The 15144-nt window shown below is 43.0% G+C and overlaps 1 protein-coding gene across 6 annotated transcripts in view; it reads right to left on the bottom strand.

Annotated features, from left to right (window-relative positions):
* Positions 1–606: 606 nt before the first annotated feature.
* Positions 607–15144, bottom strand: part of YIPF7 (Yip1 domain family member 7) — a 52129-nt gene continuing 37591 nt past the window's right edge. For 4 of the 6 annotated variants that reach the window (XM_033924606.1, XM_033923738.1, XM_033925432.1 and 1 more), the window contains exon 6: positions 612–1074. In XM_033924606.1, the coding sequence (XP_033780497.1) occupies positions 912–1074 (163 nt within the window). In that variant the 3' untranslated portion in view covers positions 612–911. Of the gene's footprint in view, positions 1075–15144 lie in introns of all 6 variants that reach the window. The other 2 variants (XM_033927913.1, XM_033927067.1) reach the window with 2 other exon arrangements.

Here is a 15144-nt window from a genome sequence, read left to right as displayed (position 1 = left end):
CCATATTTTCAGTTGCTGCTTTATAATTTCTTCTCAGGATATCTTAGTAATGTAACTATATAAATTTGCTTATATATACTGTATATTTGTAATCATTACACTTCCCCCTCTGTATTCACGGTTTCCGTATCTACGGATTCACTTATTCGTAATTTTAAACCAAAAATTCATTTTTATATTTTGGGGCTATTAAAAGCCCTGTTAGCACCCCCTTAAGCTTAAGTGATCTTCCCATGCTCCTGCCCCGTGGAGATCGCTCACAGGAAATGGCTGCCTTGAGCTCCCGTCATAGTCTCGAGAAACGACGGGAGCTCAAGGCAGCCATTTCTTGTGAGAGATCTGCACGGGGCAGGAGCGTAGGAAGATCGCTCCTGCCCGAAAACCCGCTAGACCACCAGGTAAGGCTTAAGGGGGGCTTACAGGGCTTAAAATAGCCGTGGGGAAGCGGGGTTAGGGGCAGAACCGACCCAAATATTATTCATGGTTTTTTAATATCCGCAGGCCGGCTCTGCCCCTAACCACCATGGATACGGAGGGAGAAGTGTTGTATGTTTGTGTAGTGCCTGCAATATTTTTCTAAGACTTTTGTTTATTTTTCTAATAAATAAGATTTATTCATACTTTAGCATCATTTTTCCAATAAGATAACAGTGATAGAACTTCAGGGAATTATAAGGTGCTGTTTCCCTGGCTACGAGGCCAGGATAATTACTGTACAGTGATTGTCTATGTAATATTAGCACCTGTCCTACACAACAGCACTTGTGCTATGAAAAAATAAAACCCTGAGGAATGTTCTTTTTTGTGCTCTCAAAAAACCTCTAATTATCTGGAAAACAGATACATAAATTTACAATTTTTAAATATCTAAGAACAGAAATACTGACTATAAAATATAGTAAAATGAATATTTAGAAAACTGTCAGAAGTGCAAAAAGTCCATAGAGCAGGACACAGGGGTAAGCAATCAGGAGCTGTTGTCCATCCATGGCTAGTGTAGAAATGAATATTTTGGAAGCAGATAGACTACACCATCCAATAACAATCACAACCAGCAGGGCTCCCAGTAACCCACTATAAGGAAAGAAAGTAGAAATAGTAGTTAAAGTGAATTATGACATAGGCTAGAACTCTTTAAAAAAATTTACGAATACAAAAATATAGCAGGAAATTAAGAAGAACAACACACTAAGGGGTCCTTTTACTAAGGCGCACTAGTGTGTCTTAGCGCGCGCTAAATGCTAATTATTTTTAACTGCTTTTAAACAGCATTTTGCCCTTATCTTAGGCGCTAGTAGGGCGCCTACCAGCGCTTAAGTTAAGGCGCCATTTATAGAATATGGGCCTAAAAGAATAATACATGAAAAGGGAAAATAGGTACTATTTTGTTTCTGGATATAATAAATAACGTTACAATCACAGCATCTATTTATGTATATAAGCAGAGCTTTTCAACCCTCTTTTGGAGGTCCTTTTACTAAGCAGCACCAAAAAGTGGTCTGTGCTATCCCCAGCACTGATCATGAATCTAATTCATACCGCTGACATATATATGACCCATACAGAACTCATTGGAAAGCGTAAAAATGACCAGTCAGTTTGACTGATTTTGGCTTTTAAAGCCCATGTTTTCACTGTGTGAAGGGTATCAATTAACCAAAAACTAAGAGGTCCTTTTATTAAAGCTTAGCATGTGTTAATGGACATTAGATTGTGCTATACTGTATGCTGTACAACCCATTTTATACCTATGAGCCTCACAGCACTTAGCCCATGCTAATATCCATTAGAATGTGCTAAGCTTTAATAAAAAATACCCCTAAATTAGATTCCATTTATACATAGTAACATAGTAGATGACGGCAGATAAAGATCCAAATGGTCCATCCAGTCTGCCCAACCTGATTCAATTTAATTTTTTTTTAATTTTTTCTTCTTAGCTATTTCTGGGCAAGAATTCTAAGCTCTACCCGGTACTGTGCTGGGGTTCCTACTGCCGAAAAATCCGTTAAAACCTACTCCAGCCCATGTACACCCTCCCGGCCATTGAAGCCCTCCCCAGGCCATCCTCCACCAAATGGTCATATACAGACACAGACCATGCAAGTCTGCCCAGTATTGGCCTTAGTTCAATTTTTTATATTATTTTCTGATTGTAGATCCTCTGTGTTCATCCCACGCGTCTTTGAACTCAGTCACAGTTTTACTCTCCACCACCCTCTCCGTAAAGTAGAATTTCCTAACATTGCCTTTGAATCTACTACCCCTCAACCTCAAATTATGTTCTCTGGTTTTACCATTTTCCTTTCTCTGGAAAAGATTATTTTCTACGTTAATACCCTTCAAGTATTTGAACATCTGAATCATATCTCCCCTTTCTCTCCTTTCCTCTAGGGTATACATATTCAGGGCTTCCAGTCTCTCCTCATACATCTTCTGGCACAAGCCTCCTATCATTTTCATCGCCCTCTTCTGGACCGCTTCAAGTCTTCTTAAGTCCTTCGTCAGATACAGTCTCCAAAACTGAACTCAATACTCCAAGTGGGGCCTTACCAATGACCTGTACAGGGGCATCAACACCTTCTTCCTTCTACTGGCTACGCCTCTCTTTATACAGCCCAGCATTCTTCTGGCAGCAGCCACTCACTTGTCACACTGTTTTTTCGACTTTAGATCTTTGGACACTATCACCCCAAGGTCCCTCTCCCCGTCCGTGCATATCAGCTTCTCTCCTCCCAGCATATGCGGTTCCTTCCGATTATTAATCCCCAAATGCATTACTCTGCATTTCTTTGCATTGAATTTTAGTTGCCAGGCATTAGACAGAGTGATCTAAAGTGAAGCAGTTTAACATTGTAATCCAAAATGAAAATATTTATAAAATGAACTTCTGAACAACAGTTAAGCACAGAGAAATTATAGAGTTGGCAAAATACTATATTGTTTCTAATAATTGCCCACCTCTACTAATCTCCCACCCCCGTTTTAGGGCCCAAATCCTTTTAATTGAATCTTAAATTCAAATTTTAATTCCCCCAATAATCACCTACTCCCCCCCCCCACCCAAGTACTCAGTATTGCTCTCTTCTACCTTTTATCCCCACGATGAATGGATCTCACCTTTTCTCAAGGTCATGGTACCGAGTTGGTGCTTTTAAACTGACTCAGAGTCATTACCTATGTGTGTGGAACTCGGTGCTCTGATCTGCTAAATATACCTGTTCAAGGCCTGCAGGATTTTCCCTTGTCCCTCCATGAAGCTCTGCTCAGTACTGCCTCTTTAACCCTCTCTAGAGACCCCTCCTGCTTGATTCGTGACCAGATTCTTATAAAACTTTTTAAACTGACTCAGAATCATTACCCATACTTAAACCTTGCCTTCTTACCCCTGATGCTGACATAACCATTCCTTTTCACGTGTGAACTCTCCTGGGAAGTGTACTTTCACTAAGCTACTTCTCACCCTCATACTATGATACTAGCACCCATGGAGTTTGACCCCACACGCTGGTGTAGCGAGGGTGAGAGGTGCCCTCTCCCCCTGCCAAGCGCTCCTTCCTTTCCCCTGCACCTGTGTAGCTTGCCCAGCATGAGCAGCATCTCCAGCTTGCTACTTGTGCTGGCATCAGCTCTCCCTCTGATGTCACTTAATAGTCGCAGGACCCGGAAGTAACGTTAGAAGGGAGCGCCGAGGCTGGCATGGGCAGCAGGTTGGAGCTGCTGCTTGCACCAGCGAAGAGCCATTGGTATGGTGAGTGGAAGAAGTGAAGGCACACACACACGGTGGGGGAGAAGTGGGAAGGAGCAAGGGGGAAGAGAGGAGGAGAGTTACCGGCAACCCAAGACAGTGCCCGGTCTGCTCCCCCTCCTTACTACACCACTAACCCCACAGCCCATTCATGTGCCAGCAGTGTCTCCTTAGTCTAGGCCTAATGAAATTATCCCATATCTAGGATAAATCTCATTTACCACTGAGGAAGCCTTGCTAAGCAAGTCTTGCAGCCACCTGCATACTCCTTCCAGCATTCTCCAAGCAACAACCTATCCATCCATTCCACCCTAGGCCTTGTTCCAGGTGTACACTCTTTCACCTCTCCCCTCTCCAAGGCTCCTGTGCACCCCTCCTCCTCCTGATACTGACTCTTCCCAATCTCTTTCCTAATCCCAAACCACTGAACTCCTGAACACCATGTCACTCACTCTCTGAATTCATCATCACACCTTCCCTTTTGTTTTCTACCTTCTTCTCAGTCCTAAAGCTTCAACATTTTCTTCCTCTCACACAGATATCCCCACTACTTCTATATGCATCTTGTCTGTGGCACACCCTCACCCATGCCTCTCCCACTCTCATCTATATTCTCTTACTCCTTCCTTTTCTCTTTGCCAGGGACATCAGTCCCAATCTTGGTCCTCCTAATTAACTCTCACCCTACTCATGCAGGTCACACCGTAATGTCTCCAGTCTCATTTCTATTCTTCTTCTCCACCTTTCTCATGTGCCCTGTGGTATGCCTGCCCTGTCTCCAACAAGCTTGCCTACATCCATAACCTCTTTATCTCTGGAATCCTCAACCTGCTTGCACTAACTGAGACCTGACTCTGCCTTGAAGACTCTACTTCAGCTGCTGACCTGAACTGTACCTCTTTCCTGTCAGTGGTGTATTTTCAGGTGTACAGAATCTCTTTATAGAAATTAATGAAAATATTCTTGGATTTTGTTTTCATTGATGCTATGCCCACTGAAGTGACTTTGGTTAACCAATTTTTATGTTTGTTAATTCTTATGTATTAAAAATCATCTTGTTGATTTATGGCTTGCACATAAAGTATCATCAACATGTCTACAGTTTATTTTAATTGCTATAACCATGCTAATGGCATTTTTATAGCAATTCACAGTTTAATGATTAGAAATCAGATGCACAGAGTACACACACAGTGGAAAAATAACTAGATATTTTACCTCCTGTCTAAGCGTTTGCTGAAAGGTACATAATGAACCACATTTTCTCTTTCTCTGATGTTTTTTCTGATCAGTATCTATGGAGCCTCCTTTGCTCAGCAATACAATCTGACCATATATTCCTTTTAGGGTCAAAGTCTATCACCCACAGCATAAGTGCTTTTAAAACTCAATTGAGATAATCAATTACAGGGCTGTTATCATTGGCAGATGATGCAAGGCATTTACATGCTGAATAGACATTCAGAAGGCCAAATTTGATGGATGGATGGCTGTCTTTAGTCAGCCTCAAAAGTACATTGCTATGTAATGTGCCTACATACAACGATCAAGAGAACAAAGGAACAGGAAGTTGAAATTCTATTCCATTTCATCAAACACATCCTTCTACATATCAAAGTGATCAAAAGATCTGAAGGATCAATGACATCGCTCAGAATCACTGTTTTCAAGAGGTATTTGAAGGGTATTTTCTACTGCAGATTTCTACTAGAAATATTTCTGAAATTCTGTGGCAAATCTGCAGAGCACCTTTGGATACATTTATACCATTTAGCAAATTAACCCCCCTCCCCCCTTTTACAAAACCACGGAAGTGGTTTTTAGTGCAGGCCAGCGAAGTGAATGCTCCGCGCTGTTCCTGACACTCGTAGAATTCCTATGAGCATTGGGAGCAGCGCATGGCATTCAGCACACCAGCCTACACCAAAAACCACTTCCACTGTTTTGTCAGGTGCTTTATAAAAATTAATAGTCAAATGTTCATCCCATAGCAATAAGTGGCTTTTAAGCCATTCACTGCCACAGGCTCAGTTAACCCTGAAAATGCAATGTTGAGTCATGTCTGGCCTCTGACATTGAATATCCAGGTTAGTATGGTCACCAGAAAATTAACTGGGCACTGGCTCTATATCAGACTGTTGCCCTGTTAACTCAGTGGTTAGGACAGTTTTACAGCAGTTAAAAGTATCAGACCCTAAGTGATAGAGTGAAAGGAAACACTAAGGTATCATCACACTTATTAATGCAAGGAGGGGGAGCACAAACCTCTAATTATGAACCTCCTGTTTAGAGGAATGATGGAAAAGGGGATTATTGTAGTTGAAATGAACTTCAAGGACAAAATGGAAAGATTTGTTAACTTCTGCAAAACAATAGTCATCAGTATGGAAGAAGTACCTAAGAAGTTTCAGACTAGAGGAATATGCATAGGGGTAGGACATGCAAATTGTTAATTTTCACGGATATAGTAAGATTTGATTTTCATTTAACACAAATATATTTGAGGATATATGTACTGGGAAAAGTGAGAGAACACTTTAAGAATATATTCACCAGGAAGGCACCATAAATGTAGGACTGAAATATTGAACAAACTGTATTTCAGGTGGAAAAATAAGGTTGATAGGAAAGAGAACTTGCATATTTTTTCTATATCTTGGTTTCTTTCTGTATCTGGTTCTTGACTTTGAAGCTAAAATTCAAATCATGAGTTCACTTAGCTAGGTTTACTGAGATTTGAAATCACTAAGAGCTAAACCCACTTGGGATGGAAACCCTTCTCAACAAGGAAGGCACTCCAGAATTTTGAGGTGCCAGCAGCTGAGAAATGATGCCCGTCAAGAAGTGAGAACCAGCAGCTAAGAACTAGTTAAGGTAAAGCCCTGATTAGGGCCTTGTGGCTTAGAACTGAAAAAAGCAGTGCCGCTAAGTGAAGTGGTCTCGTGTCTACGAATCAACAGTTGGAGAGATGATCCAGTAGGAGGGGTGGAGCTAACAGCAAATGTGAGGCTTTGGAACCCAACAGCAGATCAGCAGAGATAAATTAGGCATAGCAGATTCCCCCAATGACTTGCAGCATCCACTAGTCCTGCATATGGACAAGTTTTGGGGTACAGTGGGTTGAGAATAACTGTTATGCAACATGGAGCAGACAGGCAAGTTTTCCTATCTAAAAGCAATACTGTATGAATATTAGTACCCCAAATTACTGTAGAAATACATAGGAAATTCTTTCTGTTCTTTGACCAATTTTGCTTCGGGGCATTCATACAAACAACTTCTTAAATACAGTATTGGTATTTTCCTTGATATATAGATGCATATGTCAATAAAACTTGTTCACAGTCATATTCTAATTTCTGGAAAGAGGGAGGGAGGAAAATTTTACCCTTCTACCCCAGGTGAGAGAACTAGATGCCAGGTATTCAGGGACTGATCCAGCTTGCTTAAAGGGGGCTCCTATCAAGTCAATCCTGTATCTAGGGATGCCCCAGCAAGGTAATTAGGCATGGGGGGGGGGGGGGATTTACACTTCTTTAGCTTCTGTCCCCTGTAATCTCACTCTGATCATCCACAATTATGTACAGACCACAGAATTCCATGGCAAGAGATGGATTATGGCTGAAGCACTGTAGAAAACAATAACCCTGAAGCAGTTCACTTACTTTTTTCAACTAGGGACTGTATACTAAATCTTTAAGGTCAATAAAAGGCAAACACAGTTTTAATAGACTACATTGCAGGACAACACTGAACTAAAACATTGAACATCTATTACACACTTATATGAATCAATATTTTTTGTATACAAGTTAATGGATTCTCGCACAGTACTTTTATATTCTTATAGATAATCTCTGAAGATTTTTTGGATAATGCCATGTTCAATTTAGAAAGCACAGCCATAAAATGAAGAAGTTATTTTCCTGTTTTTCTATATTTTTAAGGAAGGTGGGTGATAGTGGAGACTATCAAATGAACATACGAATTAATTGGCTCTGAAACAATAGACATCTTTTACAAAATGTCATATGCAGTTACAAGATGCTCAATTTGTTACTGTATCCTTTACAACCAGAAGTGTTTCAGATAAGAACTTTGTCAAAATAAGGAGAAAAAATTGTAATCTTGTAGGTCTGTAATGAGGTATAGGTATGTCCTGTCTCTGGCACCAAGGAGAGAGGGACTAGAAACCTGAGAATTAACTTAGCAGGAGAAAGGAAGAAAAAAGTCATGAGGAAAGCTAAAAAAAACAACAAAAACCCACACACAAAATTAAAACCACTGCAAGAGTTGCTGGATGAAGTAGGTTACCTAGCCAACCAGAGAAAGTGGAATTAAGAGAGAGAAGGAGTTAATAGCCCTATAACCAGAGAAGGCCGGACCAGAGCTCAGTCTCTGCTTCCATACTGAAGGGAAGAGCTTCCAGTTGGATTGCACAACCAAACCATAGAGAAGCATAATCAAATTTGCAATACAAATTTGGTCTTAATAAATCACAAAATTATAGATGGTTGCAGTTGAAGCAGGCCATTCAGGAAGGGTTCCCTGAATGGAAAAATTTGAAGGTTCAAAACAGCTTGCTGGTCTTATGTTTTCAGGTGGACTTCCTGGGTCACCAGGCCGCTCAGTGGTACAAATTAATATCTGGATTTTTTAATAAGAAACCAAAAACTGTTCTGCGTGACATTTGGAGCATTGAGATAAAGCATCAAATTACCGCATCTCAATGGCCACGATTTGGTCTTGGAGGATGAGATGTACAATGTCTGCATCTCAAACATGTTTTTTCTTATTACATAGAGCATTTTGGACCCCAATTAATTTACATAGAGTAGATAGTTCCAAGTCTAATAGATGCTAGCATTGTCATCAGGAAGTTGGGAGGTTGGATCATTTACTATACTATTGTTCCTTGATACTAAAATTCTGGAGATCTATTTGGGATCAAGTTAATAATTTATTAGAAAATCCAGTGGCACTATCATATGATACCATTTTATTTGGCTCTAGATTAGATAATAATAGGAAGATATACAGTGGTATTCTGTGAACAACTCTCAATTATATAACTACTAAATTTCACAGTTACTGTTTCTTATGTCTTTTCCATTTAATAAATGAATATATTACGGTGATGTGCTCAGACCATTAACCCAATAAATAGTGAAGTCACTATCTTGAGTTTAACAAGGGGACCATCATTGCAACCACCTGTCCCCGACCCTCCCTAAATAATCTTAAACTATTGAGATTTAAAAAGACCAAGTTCAACAACAACAGCAAAAACCTCTCTATCCAGATAAGTACAAATACAACATATGAACTGGTTTAAGATTATTTAGGGAGGGTCGGGGACAGGTGGTTGCAATGATGGTCCCCTTGTTAAACTCAAGATAGTGACTTCACTATTTATTGGGTTAATGGTCTGAGCACATCACCGTAATATATTCATTTATTAAATGGAAAAGACATAAGAAACAGTAACTGTGAAATTTAGTAGTTATACCATTTTATTTGGAACATCTATGAGGTCAAAAAGTCAAAATTTTGGCAAAAAATAACAAACTTTTGTTTATAATGATGGGGGTTGCCATGCAGCTTATTTTAAAGAATTGGAAAAATTGATAGATTAAATTTTTTATTCTGGTGGGAATTCCTATGTTATGTCTTTAAAATGAAAAGGTTCATGGCCATTCAGAAGGGATATTATAAAAAATGTATGGACATTTGGGAACCATTAACTAAATATTGTAAGGATTGATTTATTTATATAAAAAAGGAAAACATACACATCCGGGGAGGGGGGAGGGGGTATGTTTTGGCACTGATTTCTGATTTGGACTTAGGGCACTAGTCGCCCCAAGTTAGCAGCGGCAAAATGTCCATTCTAGAAAAGTAGAAACATAGAAAGATGATGGCAGATAAGGGCTACAGCCCATCAAGTCTGCCCACACCATTTACCCACCCTCTTAAGTCTACTGACCCCCTAAAGTATAATTGTAATTGTACTGTCACTCTACTGACCTGCTCATTCAAGTCCATACCCTAGTGACCCTATGCCTTGGCATGACCCTCGTAGGGATCCCACATAGGTATCCCATTTGTTCTTGAAGTCTGGGATGCTGCGTGCCTCGATCACCTGCACTGGAAGCTTGTTCCAATGCTCAATCACTCTCTCTGTGAAGAAGTACTTCCTGGCGTCTCCACGAAACTTCCCTCCCCTGAGTTTGAGCAGATGTCCTCTTGTGGTTGAGGGTCCCTTGAGAAGAAATACATCATCTTCCACCTCGACCCGTCCTGTGATGTATTTAAATGTCTCAATCATGTCTCCCCTTTCCCTACGCTCTTCGAGAGTGTAGAGCTGCAATTTGCTCAGTCTTTCTTCATACGGGAGACCCTTTAGCCCCGAGACCATCCTGGTGGCCATCCGCTGAAGCGATTCAATTCTGAGCACATCCTTACGGTAATGTGGCCTTCAGAATTGCACACAGTATTCCAGATGAGGTCTCACCATGGCTCTGTACAATGGCATTATGACTTCAGGCTTCCTGTTGATGAAGCTTCTCTTGATACAACCTATCATCTGCCATGCTTTAGATGAAGCCTTCTCCACTTGAGTGGCTGCTTTCATGTCAGCACTGATGATTACTCCTAAGTCTCGTTCTGCCGTAGTCCTGGTTAAAGTTTCTCCATTCAGGGTGTAAGTTCTGCAAGGATTTCCATTACCGAGATGCATAAGAACATAAGAACATAAGAACATAAGCATGACCTTACATTTCTTGGCGTTGAAGCCCAGCTGCCAGATCGAGGACCAATTTTCTATAGTACACAGGTCTTGCTCCATAGCATCCTGTAGATTATAGCCGTTTACTATATTGCATAATTTGGCGTCATCAGCGAATAAGGTTACCTTGCCTTGAAGCCCTTGAGTCAGATCCCTAATGAATATGTTGAAGAGGAGTGGGCCCAGGACTGAACCCTGTGGCACTCAGCTAGTCACCTCCGACATTTTAGAGAGGGTACCATTAACCACCACCCTCTGGTCTGCCACTAAGCCAATCTTTAACCCATGCAGTTAGAGTCTCTCCTAATCCCATCGATTTCATCTTGTTCAGCAGCCTGCGGTGTGGGACGCTGTCAAACACTTTGCTGAAGTCCAGGTACACGACGACCAAGGACTCTCCTGAGTCCAGTCTTCTTGTTACCCAGTCAAAGAAGCTGATTAGATTGGACTGGCATGACCTACCCTTGGTGAATCCATGTTGACTTGGATTCTGGAGATTTCCCTCGTTCAGGATCGTATCTAATTTATACTTAATTAGTGTTTCCATGAGTTTACACACTATTGAGGTGAGGCTTACCGGTCTATAGTTCGCAGCCTCAGCCTTGCAACCCTTTTTATGTAGAGGAACGACGTTGGCTGTTTTCCAGTCTAACGGAACTTTCCCCGTACTTAGTGAGAGATTGAAGAGCACTGCCAACGGTTCCGCTAGAACATCTCTCAATTCTCTGAGCACTCTTGGGTGTAAATTGTCTGGTCCCATGGCCTTGTTTACCTTTAGTCTTGCCAGTTCGTTGTAGACGTCCCCAGGTGTGAACTCAAAATTCTGAAACGGGTCATCCATGTCTTGTTTTACCTTCAACTGTGGTCCGTGTCCCGGTGCTTCGCAGGTGAAGACTGAGCAGAAATATTCATTTAATAGTTCTGCTTTTTCTGAATCCGCCACCGTGTAGTTTCCGTCCGGTTGTCTAAGGCATACTATACCGTCTGTGTTCCTTTTCCTATCACTGATATACCTAAAGAAGGATTTGTCCCCTTTTTAATGTTTTTTGCCAGAGTTTCTTCCACTCGAAGTTTGGCCTCCCTAACTGCTGTTTTGACCGCTGCAGATCTGGTCTTATATTCTACTTTAGTTTCTCTTATCTGCGTACGTTTGTAGGAAAGAAATGCTTTTTTCTTCTCCTTAATGAGATGCGAGATCTCTTCAGTGAACCATTGGGGTTTGTTGTTTCTTTGCCGTTCCCAAAAATCCGTTTGATCGTCCAGACCGCTAATACGTCTATCTTTATACCACATTCTCATCCAAAAAATCATCCAAGTCCCAAATGCATAGTACAAGACCTTTTGGATGTGGGAGAGGTCAGCAAAGTGATGGACTGGCCATCCAGACATGGCAACACAGCAATGGGACACCTTACATGGCACTGCTGTGAACTTCACATAAAGGGTGCCACATAAACATCTCATCAGAACTCCCCTGCAGGTCATGGTGAGCATCCCAAAACACCCCCCAAACCCACTATACCCACCTGTCTACAATCCCAATAGCCCTTATGGCTGCAGGTGCCACCCATGTGGCAGTACAGTAGGGGTTTGAGGGGTTTTGGTGGGTACACATTTTCCACCATGAATGTAGTGGTTAGAGTGGCTTATGAGCCTGGGTCTTCTTCTCTATGGTTCACTAGCTCACCCTCCCTTCCCCTCCCCCCCCCCCCCCGACTACTTAAGCCATCTCTGTGCAGCTCTACTAGGCTTTCCTATGCCATGTGCTAAAGTTCCGGAGGTAGGTAGGTATGTTTTTATTCTGAACTATGTGGGGGTGCGACAAGGGTGTATGTGTGTGTGTGCGGGGGGGAGGGGTTCTTTACTTTGTCCCTAAAGTGGTTATCTAGTCGCCTAGGCAGCCTCATCAAACTTTTGATTATCCCTGAAGTACGACTTTATGTGAAGTTCACAGCAGTGCCCCACTGCTCTATTGGGAAAGGTTAGATAGACTCCCGGGCCTACCTTGATCCCTGGTGATCCAGTGCTGGTCATTGGGGGCAAGAGCAGAGCTCCTTCGTAAGGTTACCATATGTCTGGGAAAACCCAGACATGTCCTCTTTTTAGAGGACTGTCCAGGCGCCTGGACGGATTTCCAAAACCCGGCAGTTTGTCTGGGTTTTGGAAATCCTGAGCTCGGAGGCTGCGTCTGGAATCCTTTGTGCATGTGCAGCCGTCATCGCAATGACATCTTATGCATGTGCACATGCCTATGATGTCATTGCGTTGACATCCACGCATGAGCAAAGGCTTCCAAATGCAGCCTTCAAGCTCGGGGAGGATTGGAGGGGGCGGAGCTGAGGGAGGAACGGAACAGATCCAGAGGCAGAATGGGGCAGGACTGGGGGAGGAATGGGGCCGGGCCAGTTGTCCTCTTTTTTCAAAGAGAAAATCTGGCAACCCTACTCCTTTGCTCTTGCCTCTTGTGGTTTCTGGCCTACAATGGCTGCTGTGACCTCTTGCAGTAGGTCATGTTACTTGGTGCAATACAGCAAGCTGCCACAAGAGGTCACAGCAGCTATTTTATACTGGCAACCAGTGTTCCCGCTAAGGTGTGCTGGCCTGCGCGCGCGCACAAAATATTACATCGCAGCGCAAAGTTTCTCTTCACAGCGCACACACGCGTCGCAAAGGTAAGGGGAGGTAAGGTAAGGGGACGCATTGGGGGGATTGCACTTCCCCACAATTGCCATGCTTCGGTTCCTCTTCTTCCTTCCTTCCTCCCCCCCCCCCCCCGCGGGACCCTGCGGCACCATCAACTCTTACTCCCTCTAATGTCGGCCCTGCAGCTCCAGACTTCCTCGCACCTTCTCCCCTCCCCCTTTGGATCGCTATTATTTTAAATGTTATAGCCGCGGAGCTGTATCCATCAGTGGAGATGTCTAACCTCGGCCTGCCCCGGAACTCTTACTGCAACAGTGACTTCCTGTTCCTGCCTAGACGGGCGGCTGCTGCAGTAAGAGTTCCGGGGCAGGCCGAGGTTAGACATCTCCACTGATGGATACAGCTCCGCGGCTATAACATTTAAAATAATAGCAATCCAAAGGGGGAGGGGAGAAGGTGCGAGGAAGTCTGGAGCTGCAGGGCCGACATTAGAGGGAGTAAGAGTTGATGGTGCCGCAGGGTCCCGCGGGGGGGGGGGGGAGGAAGGAAGGAAGAAGAGGAACCGAAGCATGGCAATTGTGGGGAAGTGCAGAGCTGCAGGGAAGAGTGTTGCGGTACCCAGCTGGAGGGAGAAGGAAGATGAGGGAGGGAATTAAAGGAGATGCCAGGGCTTGGAGCATAGGAGGAAGGTATGCCAGTCTAAGGGAAAAGGAAGGGGGAGATGTGAGAGCATGGAGGGGGAACGAAAGATGGAAGAAAAGGAAAGGAGAGAGATGCCAGAGAATCAGGGAAGGGGAGATACCAGACTATGAGGAGAGGTGTGGGAGAGGGAAGGCGAGGAGAGAGATGCCAGACCAATGGGGTGAAAGGAGAGATGGAAGGGGGAGGCATACAGTTTCTGGAAGGGGCATAGAAGGAGAGAAGATGCCATATAGGGGAAGAGAGACGGCAGACAGTGAATGGAAGGAAGAGAGTTACAAGAAGATGAGGAAAGGAGAAACCACAGAAGACAAAGGTAGAAAAAAATTTCTATTTATTTATTGCTTTAGGAGACATGTGTCACTGTTTCTGTGAAGCATTGTATGCAGAGTCCAGCTTCTTGCTGGTTCAATTTAACCTTTGTCTATGTATTTTTATTTTATCCCCCCTTTTACAAAACTGTGAAGCGTTTTTAGCACCAGCCTTGGTGGTAGCAGCTCTGATGCTCAGAATTTTACGAGCATCAGAGCTGTTACCTCCGTAGCTAAAATCCACACTACAGTTTTGTAAAAGAGGGAGGGGTTAGTTTGTGATTACATATTCCTTACTAGGCGAAGGTGTTTTCTGTGTTCTGTGTGTTCGAAAGACATGGTTTTCTGTTAGGATTGACGGTGTAGGATTGATCTGTGCTGGTCTGGCTTGTTTAGTTTTACAATGGGTGTATTGATGTACTGCTCACTGCAATATGTAAGATGCTGCCTTTTCCTAGGTACTCATGTGTGACGTGTGGTTTGTTACTAAAAATCATGTTTTTCTTACAGATGGGGGGGGGGGTGCCAAAAAATGATGGGCCCCGGATGTTACATATGCTAGGTACGCCACTGTATGTAAAGATACCAGAAAGCTGGCGTAGCAAAAACTTCTAAGTTTTGAGTATTTAACCCTCCCACAATCTCACGGGCACTCGTTTCAAGTTTATTGAGATTTTGATTTAAACGCAATATCAAATATTTTCAATGCGTATAACAAAAATAAATTTGGGGAAATAAATAAAACCATTTGAACCAGTGTTCCCGCTAAGCTGCGCTGGCGTGCGCTGGCGCACAAAATATTACATCGCAGCGCACACGTTTCTCGTCACAGCGCACGATCGGAAGAGGCGTACGGCAGATGGCAGGGCGGCGAGAGGAGAATCGGGCGAGTTGGCTCATAACTTGCTGGCGCCCGATATTTTTGGCTCACGGTGAAAAAAGTTTGCTCACAACAC

Source organism: Geotrypetes seraphini, chromosome 1 (assembly GCF_902459505.1).
Source record: "Geotrypetes seraphini chromosome 1, aGeoSer1.1, whole genome shotgun sequence".
Lineage (NCBI taxonomy): Eukaryota > Metazoa > Chordata > Amphibia > Gymnophiona > Dermophiidae > Geotrypetes > Geotrypetes seraphini.
Note: the sequence above shows the minus strand (reverse complement) of the source record. Positions and strands in the feature narration are given on the sequence as shown.